At 41.2% G+C, this 23,734-nt stretch overlaps 1 protein-coding gene across 1 annotated transcript; it reads left to right on the top strand.

Moving 5' to 3' along the window:
- On the top strand, nt 1-22,982 carry dnajb6a (DnaJ heat shock protein family (Hsp40) member B6a). Its single transcript, XM_017711726.2, has 10 exons — nt 1-150; nt 11,397-11,503; nt 12,797-12,906; nt 13,431-13,490; nt 13,761-13,868; nt 14,139-14,285; nt 16,099-16,345; nt 17,695-17,765; nt 20,751-20,876; nt 22,676-22,982. Exons 2-10 carry the CDS (start codon nt 11,439-11,441, stop codon nt 22,741-22,743), a joined length of 1,002 nt encoding a protein of 333 aa, XP_017567215.1. The 5' UTR covers nt 1-150; nt 11,397-11,438; the 3' UTR covers nt 22,744-22,982.
- Nucleotides 22,983-23,734: the final 752 nt, after the last annotated feature.

Here is a 23,734-nt window from a genome sequence, read left to right as displayed (position 1 = left end):
CGCCGCACCGCGCATGCGCAAAGCCACTCTAGTGGGGGGGGGCTTTCGTTCTATTAGTGAGTACATCGGAAAAACAAAAGCCGTTTTTAAGGATAAATTCAGCGAATCGCCATCGGGAGAGAGTCACACCTGCAGCCGGCAGAGAAAAAGGTATGTTACCTGGAGGAAGAGATGAAGAGTTGTTCCGTGTTAAGCGCAGTTTGGACGGAAACTCCGCTGGGCTGCTGAGGAGGAGAGCTATCTTAGCGTAGCCGCTAACGCAGGATACGAACAATATAGCCGAGCTAAGCTAAGCTAACGAAGCTGGAACCGCCGTTCCTTCGCCGTTTTCCTGTGTTCTTGAAATAATTAAAAAGGCCGTGACGACCGAGAGATTTTAGATGTGACATAAAGAGGTTGGCCAGGCTGGTTTGTCCAGCTGACGCCGTGGCGCAGTTGCTTTGAAAATGCCCCCATTAGAGCTGAATAACTAGCGTTAGCGTTAGCTGGATCTCTGGCGCCGAACAGGAGGTTTGCGGTTAATTTACTGTCGCTGTCTGACGTGTTTAAAGCCATATCTTATAAAAAAGGGTCATCGTATTACGTAGTAGATCATATTTGTCTTTAAAACGGGTCCCTTCGGTGGAGAAGCTGGGTTAAACTGGTCTGTTGCTGGAGGGCAATATGGGTTTTGTCCCTGTGTTGACAGTAAAGCGAGGTCAGATCCCACAGTGTGTGTCAGAATCTGGACCATTTACTGTCCACACTAAAGAAGAACGAGGATAGGAAACAGGTCGATGTATGCCAAAACACGGCTAAATCAGAGGAATTTCTCCACAGCATCTCAAAGGGAAGTCCACCAAATTTCCCAAAATTCTGCATCATTAAATGGTTGAAATGTAAACAAAGCCATTCAGAATGCGTGGAGTCAGTAAGCATCTCTACAGACGAGCCGCTTCACATCAGACATCAACCTCTGAATTAGACATTTGGATAAATTGGTGGAATTCCCCTTTGAGGGAGTCCAGTTGCGTGGCAGTGCTTCTAAAGATTAAGATTAAGTGACTCTTGTTAGTACCACAACGGGGAAATTTCACCGCATTTAACCCACCTGTGAAGTGACACGCCACATACAGTCTAGTGAGCACACATCAGGGTGCAGTGGGCACACTTGCCCGGAGTGGTGGGCAGCCCAATCCGCAGCGCCCGGGGAGCAGTTGGGGGTTAGGTGTCTTGCTCAGAGCGCTGTCGGCTCTGGGGATCGAACCGGCGACCTTCCGGTCACGAGGCTGGTTCCCTAACCTATAAATATAGGGAAATCTGAAAGTTGTCTATACTTAAGTGTGAAAATGCTGTGGAAAAGTCTTAAACAGAAACCTAAATTTGTGGCTTACAGTGATCTAGAGGTCATTTTGTTTTTGTGACCCAGCATAGTTGTTTTGTAACCTGGCACAAAAGAACTTAATGACCTTAACTCTGTGTCATATGTAATAAAGACTTTTTAATCTGTTCTTAACTGTTCTAGAACAACGTAGAACATTGTTGTGTGTATTGTTTACAAGGACAACAGATAAAGAAGCGATATGAATCTAAATAAACAGAGTTTGGTTGATTGTGGTTGGTACTGCTTCTGCAGGAAGGTGGACTTCCAGGACCGGGGTTGGTGACCACTGGTCTAAAATGTCCAGGAGAAGTGGGGTTGGTTGGACCGGCTGTATTTAAAGTCTGATGTAGGCTGAATAGTTGAGTATTCAGTTTTGTACACACAAATAGTTTTAGTGTTGATCTTTGTAGCAACTAAATATTTACACCACAGCCGGACCGATCAGCGTTTTTTGGGCCGATACCGATTGCCAATCACCTTTGAGCATGATAAGCTGTTCGCCAAAACCACTTGAGGGTGGGGCCGGATGCGACATCATTAGACAGCTGAACATGCTTGGAGAACGCTAAGCGCCAGTTCTGTTCCATCAGATGACGGACGCCACTCTGCTTACCCTGTTAACTTTGCTTAAATCTTAATTTAGTCATGCAAAAATTTTGAAAAAAATGATGGACTTCCCCTGTCAAACTTCTCATGGTGGTGATATGAACAGCCGGTGATCGTGTTGCATTGCAGGCGGCAGTGTTGGGTCTCCTGGAAAAGTTTGGTGTAAATTTTGGTTTTTTTTTTTCAGTTTCAGTATTTTTAATCCTGCTGTTTTATTTTAAGATTTCTTATATTTAAAAGCCTGAAATGGAATCAATCTAGAGAGACACCAGAGACTGAAAACTCCAGACAGTTGCGGTTATGGTATGTGTGAAGTAAAGAATGTGGTCAGACAGCCAGGAGTCAGTATCTGTGGCCCACACGCCAAAGGTCCATGTTCAAGAGCGATCACATAACTCGCTGATTGGGTTTTGGATTTATTTTCCAAGTTATAAGGTGCAGTGGTTTGAGTTGAGGAGAACATGTGCCCAAAAGTATCCAGACACCCTTTTAGTGAATCGTGCACAAACAGACTGTATAATCTCCGTAGAAATGTGTGGACAGTAGTGTGGAATGCTGTGGAGGAGGAAGCCCCCTGGCACTGGCCTGTGGAGCGGTGGAGTGATGGACCTTCATCCGGTACCTTTGTGATGGGTTTGAGTTGGGTTTATAACCCAGAACTAATCACTGATGCTTTTGTGGCTGAATCCTCACTGTAGACACATGGTATATTTGTCTGTCATTGTTGTCCAAAGAAAAACATGCATTTCCAAAATAGTGTTTTATTTATTTTAGAAAAAATGCGGAGTTACTGTAAATAAGAGATTCTGGTGCGTTTCTGTTCGTTCATCATGAAAATTTCATAACAGTGTAAAGGATGGCTGCCAGGTGAGAGTGATATCAAAAAATGCTGCATATGCTCAGAACAGCATATCACTGCTGTCGGAACAAAACCTCGCATAACCATTGTCGTCTTTTTTTTCGGTTTTTGACATAATTTGAAAACACCGAAATTTCATGATGAGTGGACTGAAAGAAACCGCCCGAAATGACTTGGAAAAAATTCTGGTTCCATTGACTTCCATTATAAGTGAAGTAAGTTTTCTCCTTCTCCTGTAAAGTTCAACAGTAAAATTACAGATCCATGTAAATATTACTGGAGAATCCGCAGGAGCTCAGTCTTTAACACCTACCTGTTTGTTTGAACAAGACACCTGGAATCCTTTCTTTGGTCCAAGTTCATTAAGACTTTGGCTCAGTTTCTTGTTTAGTGTTAGAAAGACTGATGTCAAATTGCCTGTGCCATAGATTGTTGTTGGGGTAGGAGCATGTGATGTTGCAGTGCATGATCAAATTGGCTAATATTAATAGAAAATTAAAATACTTTTGGATTGTGAGGCGGGCCTAATAGTGTTTGACACATGCGTTTTAGAGTGTACCACACAGACTTGTTACTGCACACTGGTTGTTGTATAACGAGTCTTTTAATGATACTTGCGGTTGTTCAGGGTTCTAGACGTACTGATGAAACCCATTATGATCCATAATGCAGCATATTTTGCTGGTTGTGTGGATTCAGGTCCAGGTTTCTACATGTCTAGGGTGGAGAAGGGCGATGATGACACAGGAAGGAAGTTTCATACACGCAGAGGAGTAGCAGGGAACAGCGTTATCCCATAAATTATACATTAATCATATTTTAGGATGGGCATCGTGAAGAAATGTTATGGACAGTCCCTTGTTTCATGTTTGTGTTTGTTTACTCATCTCCAAGCCTCTCCTCGAGGAAGCCCAGTATTATATGTAGTTAAAAAGCAGCTCCTGGTTTGACCAATCAGTGCTCAGTAAATTGAGCTCATGATGTAATTGATGATATTAACGAGTCTCTGTGGCGGCTGTGAAGGTGTCCAGGAAAAATATGGACCCAAGAAATTCTTGATACTGTCTATTGTTTTTCTGTTTATCTGAATTATGAATACGACTTTATTCTAATGTATATTGTGATAAACTCACTGCTGAGGTACATTGATTAAAAACTTGCTTAGATGCCTAAAACTTTCACACAGTGCTGTATATCATAAAATAAGAAAAATTAAGTTTACATTCCACTTAAGAACAATTTTTTTAAAATCCTGGCTAGATTTTCCACACGGCACCTTTCTTGCACTGTACGCTGCTGATAGGGATCCATCTATAACACTCTATATGTCTAACATGTTCCATATTGCATATGGACCAACATAAACATGCTTTTGGCCAAACAAATTCAACTTCCTTTTGACTGCACTGATCTGTAGTGGGCTTCAAAGGTTAAATACAGAAAGAACTGAGGCCTCACATTTTTCCCACTTGTAGCTCCAAACACACTGAATCCCTGGTACAGGAGCGCTGAAAGCTGAGACAGAGCAGATACACAGGCTGTCTGGAGAGGCCTGGGAACGTGGTTTCGAAACGCTGTCCTAGTCAAATATCTTTCCTCAGCTACAGAAATGAAACCGCAAGGTGGTAAAAACTTTTTTTTTCTCTTAAGACGATGGTAGTGGTTGGTTAATGTAGTGGGTAACACCTCTGCCTTCTACACTTTAGACTGGGGTTCAGTCGCCCACCAGGGCAGCTCCCTACACTACACCAATAAGAGTCCTTGGGCAAGACTCCTAACACCACCTTGGCCTCCCTGTGTAAAAATGATCACACTGGAAGTCGCTCTGGATAAGAGCGTCAGCCAAATGCCATCAATGTGAATGTAAGACGAGGCCATTGTCATACAGCTCTGTCTAAAATATTTGAGTGTGTTCTCCGACAGCTCACGCATTACTTCAGTCCTTTATGACATGCTTTCCGGTAAGCAGTCCTATTTCTGCTCAGACGCTGTGTGATGGCCCAAAAGAAGTATGTGATGTAAAACCTTCATGCTGCTTTTCTGCCATCTCATCCTGCGTTATTCCAAAAACAAAAATAATCCAAAAATGTTGTCATCAAATAGGTAAACACAGCGCACAATTTCCAAGCCATCATTCAGGAAAAATCAAACCATCTAATACTTGCTAAATATTAAACAGTGCTGCTTACTCTGAAAGAGTCGCCGGGCGATGTGGCCAAAAATATCATTTCATATCGGTCAGATACATGTCGCTATAAATGTCAAATCCTTGTTTCTTTAAAGTTTGAGGGCTGATTTTTGCTCTTAGGTGGTTCTTTGTGGTTTTAAACTGTCCTTTATGGTCCTTTATGGGGGCAGTCGTGGGCTGGAGGTAAAGGAACCAGCCTCGTGACCGGAAGGTCGCCGGTTCAATCCCCAGAGCCGACAGCGCATGACTGAGGTGTCCTTGAGCAAGACACCTAACCCCCAACTGCTCCCCGGGTGCTGCGGATAGGGCTGCCCACCGCTCCGGGCAAGTGTGCTCACTGCCCCCTAGTGTGTATGCGGTGTTTCACTTCAAGGATGGGTTAAATGCGGAAGAGAAATTTCCCCCTTGTGGGACTAATAAGGGTCACTTAATCTTAATCTTAATTAATCTAATTACGACACTCACCAACCAGCTGAATATCTCACAGATCTGAACCACTGAGCAGCTTTTCAGTCGGCAGCTGTGATAGAAGAACAGCTGAACAACCTGGAATCAGCCAGAAATGAACCCAACACCATTCACCAGACGTGTCTGATCTTCAGAGTCGGACCAAATCAGACTGAGCCGTAAAACTGACCCAATAAAAAACAAAAGCTGCTCAGTGGAGACGACAGTTTGGGAATTTAGTGTAAGGAGCTCTGGATAAGATCGTCAGCCAAATGCCATCAATGTGAATGTAAGACGAGGCCATTGTCATACAGCTCTGTCTAAAATATTTGAGCGTGTTCTCCGACAGCTCACGCATTACTTCAGTCCTTTATGACATGCTTTCCGGTAAGCAGTCCTATTTCTGCTCAGACGCTGTGTGATGGCCCAAAAGATAAACGCATACCAGCCTCAAGTCACAAGTCTCTATATTCATTAGGCTGGGCGGTATTTGCACGTTTCACATCCTAAAACCATCTCTTAATATAATATACATGCTATAGTACATAATACACAGGAATGGGGGCTGAAGTGGGGAAAAACATGTATGTGATATAAAACCTTCATGCTGCTTTTCTGCCATCTCATCCTGCGTTATTCCAAAAACAATCCAAAAATGTTGTCATCAAATAGGTAAACACAGCGCACAATTTCCAAGCCATCATTCAGGAAAAGTCAAACCATCTAATACTTGCTAAATATTAAACAGTGCTGCTTACTGTGAGAGAGTCGCCGAGCGATGTGGCCAAAAATATCATTTCATATCGGTTGATATTGATACATGTCGCTATAAATGTCAAATTCTTGTTTCTTTAAAGTTTGAGGGCTGATTTTTGCTCTTGGGTTGTTATTTGTGGTTTTAAACTGTCCTTTATGGTCCTTTATGGGGGCAGTCGTGGGCTGGAGGTTAGGGAGCCAGCCTTGTGACCGGAAGGTCGCCGGTTCAATCCCCAGAGCCGACAGCGCATGACTGAGGTGTCCTTGAGCAAGACACCTAACCCCCAACTGCTCCCCGGGCGCTGCGGATAGGGCTGCCCACCGCTCCGGGCAAGTGTGCTCACTGCCCCCTAGTGTGTATGCGGTGTTTCACTTCACGGATGGGTTAAATGCGGAAGAGAAATTTCCCCCTTGTGGGACTAATAAGGGTCACTTAATCTTAATCTTAATTAATCTAATTACGACACTCACCAACCAGCTGAATATCTCACCACTGAGCAGCTTTTCAGTCGGCAGCTGTGACAGAAGAACAGCTGAACAACCAGGAATCAGCCAGAAATGAACCCAACACCATTCGCCAGACGTGTCTGATCTTCAGATTCGGACCAAATCAGACTGAGCCATAAAACTGACCCAATAAAAAACAAAAGCTGCTCAGTGGAGACGACAGTTTGGGAATTTAGTGTAAGGAGCTGGAGAACGAACTGCTGGCTGAGCAGCGAGTGGGCGGAGCTCGTTACTCTGACGTAGCTACAAGCTGCTCATTAAGGAGCTATAATTAGGAGGAAGGAACTGAACATTAAAACATATTAAACGCCGCGTTCACGGCCAGTTTATTCATTTCTTACTGTATTTATTTAACTGCTGTATTAAAGCAGTAGAGCACTCTATAAGGAAAGAAACTGTAGGCTTATTAAGGAAATAAAGGACTAATAAAGGATTATCTGATCTTATAAATTGACACAGCCATGTGACTTCAGGAGCTGGACTGGAAATGTTCGATTGTTATAGATCATTATGACGTGACGGTGGAACTCAAACAATGACTTGATTTCCAGTGAGGCTTATTTATCAGGAAACGTCATCCTAAGCTGTGGGTTCCCAATCTCAGCCGCCCTTATCTCATCCAGCTCGTGGCACAAGCCATTTCATTTATTTTTGACTTATCGTCAGTGGAGAAATATGGAAAAGCGATTTTGGATGTGTGTATTTCTTTTTTGGTTTTGCAATTTTCATGCAGAAAATCCGTCGCTCTGCCTTTCATCAAAGCTTTTTTTTAAAAAACAAACTATGAATAAGAAGCTAGGGCAGATGTTTTATGTAGCTTTTTATTGGAGGAAGACTAATTGTACATTATTATCAGACTAATGCCTATAGTAACTGATCAGTTAATCAAAGTAACAATGAACCAAACTAACTATTTATAAATCTAGTCATATGATGCAGAAACTATTCCAGCGTTTTTCTCCATGGTCTCTGTATTAAAAAAAAAAAAAAAAAAAGTAAATAAATAAAATAAATTTTATTTATTTAAATATTTATGATTACATTCACCAGCTACTTTATTAGGTACACCTTTTCAGTTGCTTGTTAACACAAATAGCTAATCAGCCAATCACACGACTGCAACTCAGGCATGTAGAGGTGGTCAAGACAACTGAAGTGCAGACCGAGCATCAAAACGGCGAAGAAAGGGGATTTAAGGGACTTTGAACGTGGCGTGTTTGTTGGTGCCAGACGGGCTGGTCTGAGTATTTCAGAAACTGCTGATCTGCTGGGATCATCTCTAGGGTTTACAGAGAACGGTCCGAGAAAGAGGAAATATCCAGTGAGCGGTCAGTTGTGTGGACGAAAATGCCTTGTTGATGTGAGAGGTCAGAGGAGAATGGGCAGACTGGTTCCAGATGATAGAAAGGCAACAGGAACTCAAATAACCAACCAAAATCTCTGAGGAATGTTTCCAACACCTTGTTGAAAGTCTGACATGAAGAATTAAAGCAGTTCTGAAGGCAAAAGGGGGCCCAACCTTTTACTAGCAAAGTGTACCTAATAAAGTCGCTGGGGTGTGTTTAATATATATATATATATATATATATATATATATATATATATATATATATATATATATATGAAAAAGAGAGAGAGAGAGAGCTTTATTTATTATTTATCATATAGTATTATTATGTAGTGTTATTTCAATATATATTAGCTGAATTGCACAATATTATCAGGCTAATAACAAACCAACTAACTAAATTATAAACCTAGTCATTTGGTGCAGATCCAGGTAGGCAAGTTTAAGGTTGTGCCACTGCTGCAAATGAAAGTGCGGTATCTTTGACTTGCAGTGCTAAAGCTGTGCATGACATCCCGTCTCGAGTTTTGGTTTCAGGTCATGTCGGCGGTGGTGACAGGTCCGTCATACAGCCCGTCAGCCAAATGAGCTTGTTGAGTGGAAAGCATACCGTAAAGGGCAAAGTATGGATGAGCTGTTGGAAAACACGTTTTTCAAGTACCTTATTTTGTACACAGTGCCTGTTTTAAAAGAAACGAATGGGCTTCACAGTTTCGTTTCTGTGGCTCGCAGCTCTGGAATGTGTGTAAATATCTCTAAAATCGCGTTGTCCAAGGCTCAGACCGGAGCGAACTGCTAAATACATGTTTATTTCCGTTCGTGTTTTCACTTGTTATACTGGGCCTAATCTTGGTGGTGTACAGTTAAAGGAGTTCTCCAGCATTTCTCAGCTAAATCTCCCTCTGCCGCATTTAGTAGCTTATAGTCAGTTTCTGCAGAAAGACATTTCAGCACCGTTTTCTAGAGATAATCCATAACCAGAGGAGCAGCGGGCGGATTTTTCTCAGGCCCCGCCTCTCCTCTCACAGAGATGCTACAAAAGCTCAGGCAAAGCGAAGTTTGTCAGAAGAGCCGCTGCAGTGTTTAAAGTTGGGTGAAATTTCGTTAGAGCGACTGTGGTAAGACATTTTCTAATCTGTGGTTCATTTGAACATCTGTGCTGTGAGGCTGTGGCACCTTTAGTGTAGTGTAGTGTTCTCTTTATACATGTATGTGGTGACGGGCGCTTTGACAGTATTTCTCGTTATGATCAATCAAATTATACAACAGTTAGATCCGGTCATGCAAGCTGATTGGTTGAGCTGGTTGGCTGAGAAGCTGTTACTAAGCAAGAGTTTCACAGGTTTCTACTTCTTACTTTGCACACAAACAGAAAACGGACGCTGTTAAGATCACATCTGACCGACAGCCGATTTGGTCCGACTCTGAAGACGAAACGACACTAAATTCCCAAACTGTCGTCACCACTGAGCAGCTTTTCAGTCGGCAGCTGTAACAGAAGAACAGCTGAACAACCTGGAATCAGCCAGAAATGAACCCAACACCATTCGCCAAACTAAACGGGCTGTAAGAAGCTTTACAGACCGGCTGGAACAAAACAACATTAATACTGATCTGGACAAACTGACCAAACTGAGCTGAACCTGATATTGGGTCAGTTTTATGGCTCAGTCTGATTTGGTCCGACTCTGAAGATCAGACACGTCTGGCGAATGGTGTTGGGTTCATTTCTGGCTGATTCCAGGTTGTTCAGCTGTTCTTCTGTCACAGCTGCCGACTGAAAAGCTGCTCAGTGGAGACGACAGTTTGGGAATTTAGTGTAAGGAGCTGGAGAACGAACTGCCGGCTGAGCAGCGAGTGGGAGGAGCTCGTTACTCTGACGTAGAAACAAGCTGCTCGTTAAGGAGCTTTAATTAGGAGGAAGGAACTGAACATTAAAACATATTAAACGCCGCGTTCACGGCCAGTTTATTCATTTCTTACTGTGTTTATTTAACTGCTGTATTAAAGCAGTAGAACACTCGAGGGGTGAATATTTTTTTTATTTATTTATTTTTTTTAATGTATTATTATTTTTATGGGATTCAGGGTTTACTTTAGACTCATTAAGTCCTTGGGTCCACCAGTGGTTCCAAAATGCACTTCGTCATATTCTTTACTTCATTACTTTTATATTTCATAAGCTACGGTCAAAAGGTGGGGGTCATATGAGCCTGTAAGTGTCTTTTTCCCAGTCAGATTGATGATGTAATTTTAAAACTTTAGAATAAAAGAAGCTGAAGTCAACAACTTTTTTTCAACAAAAATTTTCCACATTTTTCCACAAGTCTGAGCCATAAATGGATCCCAGATAATGTCTCTTCAGTGATGTACTCTGTAAAAACTTTTATAAAAAATAAAAATAAAAAAATACAAAGAGCGTCTGAGATTTTTGGCTTTCAGCAGTAAATTGTAAGCATGTAGCGTTGTGTGTGATCATAAAACACACTTTCTGTTAATTTCAGGGAGCTTTTACCAAAAATGTAGTGATTTCATGCAGATGCTGAATAATTTCTCTTACTGTTTGATGGAAAGAGGATAACTGGTTAGACAGCTCTTCAAATTAAAGTGATCAGAAAATGATCTGTTGAGTGTCGGCTGATTTTCACATTTTGGAGTTTGAATAAAGGAGTTATTCTGTCCTTCCTGGCTGTTGGCCATTTCTAACCAGCGTCACAGGGTCATAGGAGCCTAGAGGGTCTGCACTGCATTAAACGGTGTTTCTGGCACCAAACTAAACATGAAACGGTTCCGTTTTACATCCTCCTTTAGGTTCCTTTTGGATGTTTAACCCTTGCAAACTCAAGCTTGGTGTATTTATCATTTGCTTCACTGTCGGAACAAAGCCTTTATTTTTCTGTTATACATTTATGAAATTTGGACACTTTTTTGGTAAAGAAACAACTGGTAGTTTCCTAATTATTCAAAAATAAATATATAAATAAAATGACAAAAATGCGGATATAAGTTTTTGTTCCGACAGTGGCGATGTGTCATTACGTGGTTACATAGTAAGGCGATTAATTATGTTCATTGTGAGGATTATTATGTACGTTAGGTTATTTACACTTATGAAATTTACTAGCAAAATCAACTTCAAGACAAGCTAAACACAGTTAATAATTACCTTTATCTTTATAATTATCTTATTATTACGGAAGCAGTAGTCATTTGTTTTATTGTTTTCTATAATAATTATGAGACTTTTTTGTCTGTTTATTTCTAAATGACTGTCATGTTCTTATTGGCCATTTATCTGAGGTAATGGTTGTTAATGTTTTAGGTTGTCGCTGGTTGAACTGAGGGTTTTGCGAAAAGCCAAGCCATGGTGGAGTATTACCAGATTTTAGGAGTGCAGAAGAATGCATCTCCGGACGACATTAAGAAAGCGTAAGTGATTCGTTACTCAACACTTTTGATGGAACATTCTAATTGGGGATTTTTTGGGAGATCAAAAGTGGGGGAAAGCTGGTGAAAAACTTAGCTGTGTTAAATGTGGTTGAGTGGTCAGTCGCAGTTTATTTTCACAGAATCAGGATTAGAATATTTCTATTTCTGTGGTTTGTTTTTAAATTTATTTAATTTTTTTAAAATGTGGCATGTTTTGTGAATTGTGTGAATCTGGCCCAGTAAAGTAACACCAAATAAGTCAGTGCTGCATTTATTAAATTAAAAAAAGTTTGATTGGAATTAGAGCTGAGCAACCAGTGTATTATTTTTATTGTGCTAAATTATATCACAGTATGCTTGCTTTAGTACAGGGTGAGTCAAAAGTCACAGGACACGTTTTATTTTAATTGTTTTTTCATTTTATTGTCGACTTTTATCTCTGGGGTCGTCTCAAACAAATTGTGTATGCTGAGAAAATCTGCAACAAACACCACCTTCAGGGCCGCATCATGGAGGCTTGTGAGAGCATTTCTCCAGAGATTCTCATGCGGGTTCATATCGATTGGATCCTGCGCCTGCAGCTCTGTGTTCAGCACCAGGGACAGCACACTGAACACGTCACACAGCTGTATCACGGGCAACGTTCCCAGTTGTTGTTGCAACTTTCTATGTTGATCAATTTTAAACCACAAGAGAGATTGCGAATCTGATTGCGGCATTGATTTCTGAGAAAATTCCGGTCTTCTTTGATCTGCTATATGACCACATTCCCATTGGAAAAACTTGCCCCTGAGATGGCAGCCTTGTTCCAGACACGGCCTAAAAGATAGGCCCCCTCAGCCATTACTTGCTGGGGTATTCAGATCTGTCATTTTCCCTTCGTTTCTGAAATAAAACGGTGTCCTGTGACTTTTGACCCACTCTGTATATTGTAGTTATCAGTACTTCTAGAATAATGAATTGCCTGTTTCGTTACAAGCAGATCATAATTAGTCCTGTTTAATTGGATTAAGTGTAGCGCACTATGTGAAGTGTTAAATACAAATTATTTGTACTACTAGCTCTTTTTGACACTCATCAGATGTCAGGAAATAGAATAAATGTTGTGAAATGTCATGGATAACGAAAATTTCTTGAAGTATGGTGAAGTCATATTTTTGCCTTATTGTCCACCAGTGATTTTTAGCTTTTACTTTAGTTTGAACGTTTTTTTAGTACTGACCTCTGGCCTGTATAACTTGTTCCTTTTGTCCTTAACGCCTCTGTATGTTTCACTTTTGCTTCCTGCTATAGGTACAGAAAACTAGCCTTAAAGTGGCATCCTGACAAGAACCCAGACAACAAGGAGGAGGCGGAGAAGAAGTTCAAAGAAATATCTGAGGCTTATGAAGTCCTTTCAGATGGTAAGACGTGACATCATTTTAAATCTCTGGTGTTTGAACTTGATGAATGGAAGAAGCTGTGTCATTTTAGTAGGTGGGACTGACTGAGTTGATTATTTAAATTCATTAAAATAAGTAGCTAATTTTATTGGTCTTGCCATGAAGTGTTGCGCCAATTTGTTTTATATTATTTTTAGAAAAGAATTACTATTAAAGATACTCTGAATATACAGATTTTACCCAGAGAAATATTTAGACAGTAATATGAACAGACAATGAAAGCAATTCGCTAATGCAATTTGTTTACATTTGTAATGAGTGTAAATATCAGTAAGTAATTAGGTGTAAAATAAAATAAAAAAAATTGGGGAGGGGTGGGGGGGGGGGAGTGGTGGTCAAGTGATAAATCCCCCCCAGTGAAATGCTAGAAGCTCACTGTGTTTTACAGTTTATTTTCAGTAGCTGTGACGTTTCTCTCTGTGGTTGCACACTGATTTTTACAAAAGTCAAACTGCCTTTCAGACTAATTTTCTTCTGCTTTTCAGCAAACAAGCGCAGTACTTATGATCGGTATGGTAAAGAAGGCTTAACAGGAAGTGGTGGAGGTGACTGTCTTACTTTAATATCTGTATTAGTATCATAAGTTTATTAATTAAGTGATGAAATGGCTTATATTGATGTGTAAACTTGGTCTAAATGACTAAAATTCAGAGTTCTTTGCTGTTTGACTGCTCTACCGTATTGATCTGAGACAGTTGATTAACACAAGGCTGCGCTGGTTCTGTTGGCTGTCTTGTAGATTTGTGTTAAAGCAGCCTGGAGTCGAACTGTAATTCAGGCTTGTGTTTAATTTTCCGTTATGCTCTGATTTAAAGGGGGACATTATCATAACGGTGATCCCTTCGAAGGATTTACATTCCGCAATCCAGAAGACGTCTTCAGAGAGTTCTTTGGCGGTCAAGATCCGTTTGCTGATTTCTTTGGTGAGCTGTTTGTATGAATTTTCTGAGCATCAGTGGATACTGATAGTAGTACTTATCCAGTGTCGGTGTTCGTCAGTAATATACAGTAATACAAAAATGCATAATGTCCATAACATAAATTAATCAATTTTTATTTTTAATTTAATACGTTTTAACAAAAGCCACATTAAACATTGTTTGCATATATACTTTTAATGACTGATTTCAGTATTTCTCTTTAAGAAATCAGTGGTTTGCTCATATTGTTGCTGGCCTTTGATCTACTTGCAGGGGGCGATCTGTTTGGTGACGATTTGTTCTTCGGTGGTGGGCGGCGGCACCAGCGTGGCATGAGCAGGAGCAGAACGGGCGGTTCATTTTTCGGGGGGTTTGGAGGGTTCCCCTCTTTCGGAGGGGGATTTCCGGCTTTTGACACAGGTCATAAAGTTACCCATTTGCTGTTCACTTAAATCAGAGGTCTTGGGTGCTGATCCTGGAGATCTGCCTTCCTGCAGAGCCTAGTTCCAACCACAGTTTGCAACACCTGCTCCAGCTAATCAGCCTCTTCCCAAGTCCCTGGTAGGTTGGATTAGATGTAGTAGAGCTTACTGGATGCAGCTCTGCAGGAAGGTAGCTCTCCTGGACCAGGGCTGGAGACCACTGACTTCAGTGGAATGAAATGCTGACCTGGCTGATAGTGTCAGAAATGACCAGGAGCAAAGGGCAGAAAAAGTGCTATTTCAATGTTTTACTCTGAGTACACAAACACAGGGATAAAATCATCAGTATCATAAATTTTTTTCCCCTCTGATAACCAGTACAGCATTTTCCGCTGATATTGGCCAGATACAGATCTGCCATCTCTATCAAATATAAACTGTAATAAGTAAATTTAAATGAATGCCACTTTGTACTAATACAGCAACTGAGATTCACTTACTGGTTAAAATATTAGGCTGAATCTTTAGTAAATTTTCCCTCCCTGAGCTGAAGTCTCTTAGTACTGGTCATGGCAAAGTGACTAATGGTCCTCATGTGATTTCAGTGGTTAGAATGCAGTTTCCCATTTTACTCACCAGTGTCCAGTGAGAACAACAGTGGCTGCAAGTTCCAACCAGTACACACATTATGTACATCAATGAGGCATAACATTTACGAGCACCTCCTCGTTTCTACGCTCACTGTCCACTTTATCAACTCCACTTACTGTATAGCTGCACTCTGTAGTTCTACAGTTACAGACTGTAGTCCATCTGTTTCTCTGATACTCTGTTACCCTGTTCTTCAGTGGTCAGGACCCCCATGGACCCTCACAGAGCAGGTACTATTTCAGTGGTGGATCATTCTCAGCACTGTAGTAACTCTGACGTGGTGGTGGGTCAGACACATCAGTGCTGCTGGAGTTTATAAACACTTTGTCCACTCACTGTCCACTCTATTAGACACTCCTACCTTGTCAGTCCACCTTGTAGATGTAAAGTCAGAGACGACAGCTCATCTGCTGCTGCACGGTGTGTGTTGGTCATCCTCTAGTCCTTCATCAGTGCTCACAGGACGCTGCCCACAGGTCCCTGTCGGCTGGACATTTTTGGTTGGTGGACTATTCTCAGTCCAGCAGCGACACTGAGGTGTTTAAAAACTCCAGCAGCACTGCTGTGTCTGATCCACTTAGATCAGCACAACAAGCACAAACACACCACCACTACGTCAGTGTTACTGCACTGCTGAGAATGATCCACCACCCAAATAGTACCTGCTCTGTGAGGGTCCGTGGGGGTCCTGACCACTGAAGAACAGGGTAACGGAGTATCAGAGAAACAGATGGACTACAGTCTGTAACTGTAGAACTACAGAGTGCAGCTATACAGTAAGTGGAGCTGATAAAGTGGACAGTGAGTGTAGAAACAAGGAGGTGGTCAGAATGTTCTGCCTGATCAGTGTACATCGACCAGCCACGTCTATAAAACCACGTCTTTGTATCTACACTTTTTGTGCATTTTATCAGCTCTACTGACCTTAAGATTGTAATTGTACAGTTACAGACTGTAGTTTTATCCGGTTTATCTTCATACTCTCGAGTGGTCCTCTCGAGCCTGACCAGCTCTCTTCCAGTGAGGAGACAAAACCTAGCAGCCTGGTTTGTGCAGTAGGTGTTTGCAATGCGCTGGCAAGATATGGTTGATTTGAGCTGCTGTGCTTGCATCCAGTATGTTTCTGGCTTGACACTATGTTGTGTATGTTTGTGTTTCAGGTTTTGGCACCTTTAGTCACATGGGACACGTGGGACACATGGGACACGTGGGACACGTAGGACATGTGGGACACATGGGACACGTGGGACACATGGGGCACATGGGAGGAGGGGGCTTCACCTCCTTCTCCACCACCTCCTTTGGGGGAGGAGGAGGAGGAGGAGGAGGAGGCAGCGGAATGGGAAATTTCCGCTCCGTGTCCACTTCAACCAAATACGTAAATGGCAGGAAAATCACTACAAAAAGGTACGATTGCTGTGTATACTAGGCTTGGCAAACTACCAGTCTGTATTATGTTCTTTCTTTCTTTCTTTCTTTCTTAGGCAAGACAGACAGAAATGACCGTTTTGGTCTTGTTGTTCTTTTTTCCAATGTCTGAATAATTTGTATCTATAACAGGTCCTTAACTGTAATCAAAAATATCAAAATTGTGTATTTTATCATTCTCATCGCTCCATGTCCAGTTGCGTCTAACTACGTCTTCCAAAATTTAAAAATTGTAAAAAAGCTCTGCCCACACTGGACGAAACCCTGTCATGTCATGTATTACTGAAAAGCTTGAGTCCTGTGGAAATAGGCTAGAATATCTGTAAATGTCTATCCTTTTAGCTATCCCTCTTAAATCTACCTGGGTGGGTGATGCAGTTTTGAACCCCATTCTTAAAATCATTTTTCTCAAAATAATTTTTTTTCTACGTTCAGAACCAAAAGGCAGAGCTTCTGGAATACCTGAATTGCCCTATTCATCTGTATTGTTTTACCTTGAAGGAGATGATTTAGGTACAATAGGATGTTGATGTTTTTAAAAGCAAATCACTTTATGGAACCGTCTTGCATACTAAAGTCGCTTACTTACTCTCTCACATTTAGCAGACTGAATATGCTCCCCAAGGGGGCGCTATTTATAGTCAAATAGATGAGAAAGTTGCCCATCAGAATTATTCACAATGGTGATTTTATTTGAAGTGTCCAGTACCTGTGAAGGCTTCACTGCAGAAAGTTATTGCATGAAATATCTACAAGTATGAGGCATAGTTCTTGCCATAGTTTTGAGAAGATTTTTTGTTGTTGTTGTTTTATAACTGGCGCCATTATCAGTACATAAAAACTCCGCTGCTGCCGGAAGAAAACCTTGTATCTCCAAAGTGGTAACTTTACAGGAGACGGAAAAAATATACTTCAATTTTAATGTACGTCAATGGAACCAGACATTTTCCCAAGTCATTTCGGGCTGCTTCTTTTGGTCCATTCACCATGAAGGTTACACGCAATGTAAAGAACGACTTTCAAATTGTCAAAAACTGAAAAATGACAAAAACGGAGATGAAAGGTTTTGTTCCGACAACACGATTTTGGGTGATGGTACATAAAGTGGTCGTATTTATATAGCATACTACTATTCCCATCAACATCATCGTAAATGAAGCTGCTTCATTCTAGCAAAGTTCCCTGCAGGTTTCATATCAACCCACTGAATCAGAATTGAATGGTGATTATTCATGTAATTGAATTTTTTTTACTGACTGAGACTGAAGTGCTGTTATGCTGATTTGTGGCTTTTTACTAACGAGCTTTTCTTTTTAACCCTAATACAGAATTGTAGAGAACGGACAGGAGCGGGTAGAGGTTGAAGAAGATGGACAGTTAAAGTCGTTAACCATAAATGGTAAGGAACAGCTCCTCCGACTGGAACACAAGTAAACTGTTGGAGTTGCTCAGCCCAAGCTTGAGCTCAATGCAAAGTTAGGACTATCGCGCAGATGTAGTTTTTTCCCCCTCTTAGCATTTTTAGATTAAAGTTATTGTAGTCTCTGAACTTTATGTTAATATATTTATGATCCAGACCAGTATTTGGTGCAGGGTGCATTTTATGTTTACTTTTGTTGGGGACCATAGTGTGAGATGTTTCTTTTTGTTTTGTTTTTTTTTGTTATTTTTTCCTTACATATGCACTTTGCCGCATCTCCGTTTCCTTATGAATGCACATTGCCTTTTGAATAGTGCTTTTGTGCTACAGAAGTTTAAAGTGCATTGTGCATTTAACAAAAGCATGACTTTGCTTTTCCATCCGAGTACGAAGTGTTGAATTTGTCAGTAACCTTGTCCGACCGTCTGACGTTATATCTTTGTAAATGTTAGTAGGATGATAGATCACGTGTACTGATATGCAATTTTCTTTTTTCTTTTTTTTTTAAAAACTAGTGGTTTTTTTTTGTTTGTTTTTTTTCCCCTTTCTTCTCATGGATACATGTATGCCAGCCAAATTTGTTCGGTCTTAATGTTATCAGATATAACCTGATAGGATTTGGGGTTAATTCTGTAAGTGATATATGAATATAAATGAATTTTGTGTACTTTGTAAGCAAATTTCAAACCAATAAATATGAGTTTCATCCTTTTTTGAGGATGCGGCAGCTTTGGGCTCTGTGTGTAGTCTTGCTTTCTGGGAGAGTGATCTGAATTGATTTTAACTCGATCATCGCACAGTCCTCGTTGCTGCATGTTTGCTTGCAACTAACCTAGTTCCTTGTACAGGAGGAAATGTTTACGGTTAATAGTGCGTTTTGATGGCACAAGCTGACTTGCAAAATCTAAAAAAAGGAAGATGCATCTTCTAGCCTTGTCAATTTTTAAGGCTTATTTTATTGTTTAGTTCATTTTCCCATTCCATCTTAAATGGTGGCAGCATTCTGGACTCACACATCGCCATAGCTAGAACTCTGATGGACTTTTCCACTAGTCATGGAACTTTAAAAAGTCGTAGCATCACCTGCATTAGTGTTGCATCCGCGTCAGGCAACATGAAACCACAGAAAGTGTGTGAGCATAAACTATATTTCCAAAAGTATTCACTCATCTGCCTTCATACACACATGACATCCCGTTCTTAATCCATAGGGTTTAATATGATGTTGTTCCACCCTTTGCAGTTATAACAGCTTCAGCTCTTCTGGGAAGGCTTTCCACAAGGGTTAGGTGTGAGTTTATGGGAATTTTTGACCGTTCTTCCAGAAGCACTTTTGTGAGGTCAGACACTGATGTTGGACAAGAAGGCCTGGCTCACGGTCTCCGCTCTAATTCATCCCAAAGGTGTTCTATGGGGTTGAGGTCAGGACCCTGTGCAGGCCAGTCAAGTTCTTCCACACCAAACTGGCTCATCCATGCCTTTATGGACTTGCTTTGTGCACAAGAGTGCAGTCATGTTGGAACAGGAAGGGGCCGTCCCCAAACTGTTCCCACAAAGTTGGGAGCGTCCAAAAATCTCTTGGTGCTGAAGCTTTAAGAGCTCCTTTCACTGGAGCAAAGGGGCCGAGCCCAACTCCTGAAAAACAACCCCACACCATGATCCCCCCTCCACCAAACTTTACTCTCGGCACAATGCAGTCAGACAGGTACCGTCTCCTGGCAACCGCCAAACCCAGACTCGTCCATCGGATTTCCAGACGGAGAAGCGTGATTGGTCACTCCAGAGAACTCGTCTCCACTGCTCTAGAGTCCAGTGGCGGCGCTTTACACCACTGCATTCCATGCTTTGCATTGCGCTTGGTGATGTAAGGTTTGGATGCAGCTGCTCGGCCATGGAAACCCATTCCATGAAGCTCTCTACGCTGTTCTTGAGCTGATCTGAAGGCCACTTGAAGTTTGGAGGTCTGTAGTGATTGACTCTGCAGAAAGTCGGTGACCTCTGCGCACTATGCCCCTCAGCATCCGCTGACCCTGCTCTGTCATTTTACGTGGCCGACCACTTCGTGGCTGAGTTGCTGTCGTTCCCAATCGCTTCCACTTTGTTATAATCCCACTGACAGTGGACTGTGGAATATTTAGTAGTGAGGTAATTTCACGACTGGACTTGTTGCACAGGTGGCGTCCGATCACGGCACCACGCTGGAATTCACTGAGCTCCTGAGAGCGATCCATTCTTTCACTAATGTCTGTAGAAGCAGTCTGCAGGCCTAGGGGCTCGGCTTTATACACCTGTGGCCATGGAAGTGACTGGAACACCTGAATTCAATGATTTGGATGTCTGAGTGAATACTTTTGACAATATAGTGTATTTTGGATGCTTTCAGCTTCGCACAACCCTCGAGAATTTAGTTTCTCAAGTATGCTGAGGCCTCTAGAAATTGGTTGCATTTTCTCCTTCACGCAGTTGGATTAATCCTAATTACAAATATAGACTCCTCATGTTTCCGATATTCATTATTCTTCTCAGTATGTATAAAATTCAGTCTGAGCGGTTCTAGAGAAACTTACCATGTCAGAATCGTTCACACTGGTGAGTGGAACCAGACGTCTGAAGCGTTCTCTGGAATTACATCCTGTCTGCTTTCATGTCTTTTGCTTTAATAGCTAAACCTCTAAATTGTTAAGAATTTGCAGTTTGTATTCAGGTGTAAATAAAATGAGTTTTAAGGCATGCATGGCTCAGAACTAACCATGACTGAGTGCTCATGTGCTTTCAGTGCTAATGTGTGGATCTGGAAGGTACAGTATGCAGTTCTGTGTTTTGTAAACTGTTTTGCATGATTGTGGCATCTGCAAGGCTTTATAAGCTGAAACTGAGTTAACAGGTTAAAAAAATCCTGTGCAGTTTGTTGAGTCTTTTGAGTTTGCCCCTCCCCCTCATGAAATGCCCCACCCCTCTCTCTAGGAAGGGCCCTTGAGTTAGGGCAAGAGGAGAACAAAAAAGTGAGCAAAGCACTCCCTCACTCCTCTTCCAACCCCTCCCATTCTCACTCCAGCCAGCGGGAACAAGAAAGTAGAACCCAAGTTAAAGGTCAGACTGTCTATTGTTCTGTCTGTCTCACTTTGTGTCTGTCTGTCTCTCTTTTTATCTGTCTATGTATGTCATTTTTATCTTTGTCTTAATTTTCTATCCAACTCTTCAGTCCTTCTGGCTACCAATCTAGCCCTCTAGACATCTTCCAGTTAACCAACCTTCAAGCTTGCTCACTGTTGTTTCTCTTGTTTCCAATGTCAAGGACAGGTTCACCCAGAAAAGGCTAACATGTTTTGTTAAATCTGACTGGGCATAGATTATTGTACTTTGCTTAGATATTAAACTTGTCTGTATTACAAAAAAAAACCCTTATATAGACAGTATTTTTATTGAAAGCCATTTCGCTCCAAATTTACATTTCCATTTACCATTTACAATGGTGCTGCGTAAGTATTCAACCCCTTCTGACTAGTACTTGGTGCAATAACAGCTTTAAGCCTGTTAACTTTCCACCAGCTTTGCACAGTGAGAGTAAATTTCACTCATTCTTCTGGGCAGATATATTTGGGGTTTAATCAGGTTGGCAAAATTGGTGGAATTTTCAAATACAGGCACAGGATCATAATTGGGTAGACATATCGAATTATGTGAATTTCCCCTCTGTGGGACTAATAAAGGATTATCTTATATGGACTTTGACTTGGACATGGTAAAACGTTCACTTTTTTTGTTGTACAGCCGCTCTGGTGTTGCTTGGGTTTTGTCTTTGGGATCATTGTCTCACTGACTGAAGGAGGTCGTCTTGCAGTATCTCTTGGTATTTTGCACAGTCCAGTTGCATCATCCTTCACTTTTAACAAAAGGCCCAGCCCCTGCTGAGGAAAAGCCTCCCCGTAGTGTGACTCTGCCTGCACCGTGTTGGGATGGTATTTGTTGAGGTTCAGGTAGTGTTAGGTTTGAGCCATAAAATTTTGGCCAAAAAGCTTGATTTTATTTAATTTCACCACAAAACCTCCCACATTTTTGCTGGGTCTGATGATTTCTTGCGAACTCCCAGATGTGCTTTGATGTGATTTTTCTCCACTGATGGCTTTTTTCTAGCCACCGTCTCTTTCTGGCCAGTTGTATGCAGGGCTCTAGATGTTGTTGACTGGGGAAACTTCATTCCAGTTTCTGAACTTTGTAGCACTTTCAGTGATGGTTGGCCTCCCTGAGACTTGCCTAGAAGGCCTTGAAGGACGGCCTTGTCTGGGCAGTGCCTGGTGGTTTTATTCAGCTTCCGTTTTCTCACAATTGCTTCTGCTGTGCTCACTAGGATGTCCAAACACTTGGGTATTATTTTGGAGCCTCTTTGCTTTTTCTTCAGTTTCACAGTATGAACAAAGGTACTTGAATCAAGGGGACGTTCATCTTAAAAAGGCTTTCCGGAGAATTTTTATTTTTACAGAAAATCGTAAAAATTTCTGTAATGATTCACAGGTAGAGCCAGTTGTAAGCCAGCTGCATCCTCCTTAGGGCAAGATGTTTTATCTGTGTAAATCGGAGGGGTTGAATACTTACGCAAACAGCATTTTTTGGTAGAGTTTTTAGTCATGGAATATGTTCTTTATAAAACCAATATCAGGTCAGGTCAGTCTTGACGGTACAAAATATCAGAGTATCATTTGTGATCCAGACAGGCTTAGTGACTGTTGAGGGGGTTGAATACTATTGCAGGAATTTTGTCTTTTTACATGATATGAAGAATCAGGCATGTGAACTAATAAGGTGAAAAGGGTTTTTATTTCAGGTTGTTTTTAATGTTAACTCTTAAAAGTTGAGAGTCATTGGATGCTGAAAAATATATTTCTCGACAGAACAAAGTGGAGTGAAGCGGAAGAAGGCCACACCGAACGGAGAGACTAAAAAGCACAAAGAATCTTGAAATGTTTCTGCCATGTTTCAGCACATCTGCAGCAGTCAGGAGTGTAAGTGTGGAATAACCTAAATGATGGCTTGTCAACTTGTTTTGCGTCTTAACTGAAAGTGTATAACTCATTTTTTGACCATGACTTTGAGTAACTAACAAAGCATTTAACAAAAAGTAAAAAAATTCTTTTCTTTTCATAAGCAATTACTAAAGACATGTAAATTATACCTGGCCAAAGGCCTTGAATCTTGAAACACTTGTGTTGTCTTGAGTATTTGTTGTTTATTTGACTGTTATTTCCAAAAGGCGTGATCTTTTGCCACTATTGGTTTCCATTAAATTACATGGATCTTTGGTTAACTCATGAAAACCCAGCATGGGAAAAACCTCAGAGAGTACTGGAGTAAAACCTGAGCTGTAAGTTGAACTGAATTCCATGTAAATGTGATATGAGCTGATACAGCAATTCAACCAAAACAGAAAGTTGATTACAGACTTTTCTTTATTAATTGTGCTGCGAGTACACTGACCAGTCCTAGACACTTGTGTTGAATATCCTGTAGTGCAGGTGTTGACAGTCTAGGGTTGACTGGCCTTTATATTCACATACATTTCACATTTAAGTGCAACCAAAAACCAGGAAGGTGAAACATAAGTAGCAAATCTGCTCAGAAACTGTTTCTGTTCCTGTTTGCATTACAGTCGTTTGCCAGTATGCGAAAGCACTTCTTCAGTACTAGTACAGTACAGCTGAACTTTTAAAAGGCCGTGGCACGTTGACCTAATACTGAGTGTGCTTTCCTGCACCCAGTAATCCGATCATAATCAGATTATCTGATTATTCAAATGATCATGTAAACAGCCCACTCTTTCTTAGATCAAAGTAAGGTCTGAAAATTGGTGAACTCTTACTCTGATTTCTTTCGGATTTCTCAGTCTGTGCATGTGTGAAAACAGACGGCGGTACCGGAAATAAGTGAGCAGCATATATAACAGCAGCCATGAG

Source organism: Pygocentrus nattereri, chromosome 19 (assembly GCF_015220715.1).
Source record: "Pygocentrus nattereri isolate fPygNat1 chromosome 19, fPygNat1.pri, whole genome shotgun sequence".
Classification (NCBI taxonomy): domain Eukaryota; kingdom Metazoa; phylum Chordata; class Actinopteri; order Characiformes; family Serrasalmidae; genus Pygocentrus; species Pygocentrus nattereri.
The sequence above is the reverse complement of the archived record's forward strand: the minus strand, read 5'-3'. Positions and strand labels throughout refer to the sequence as shown.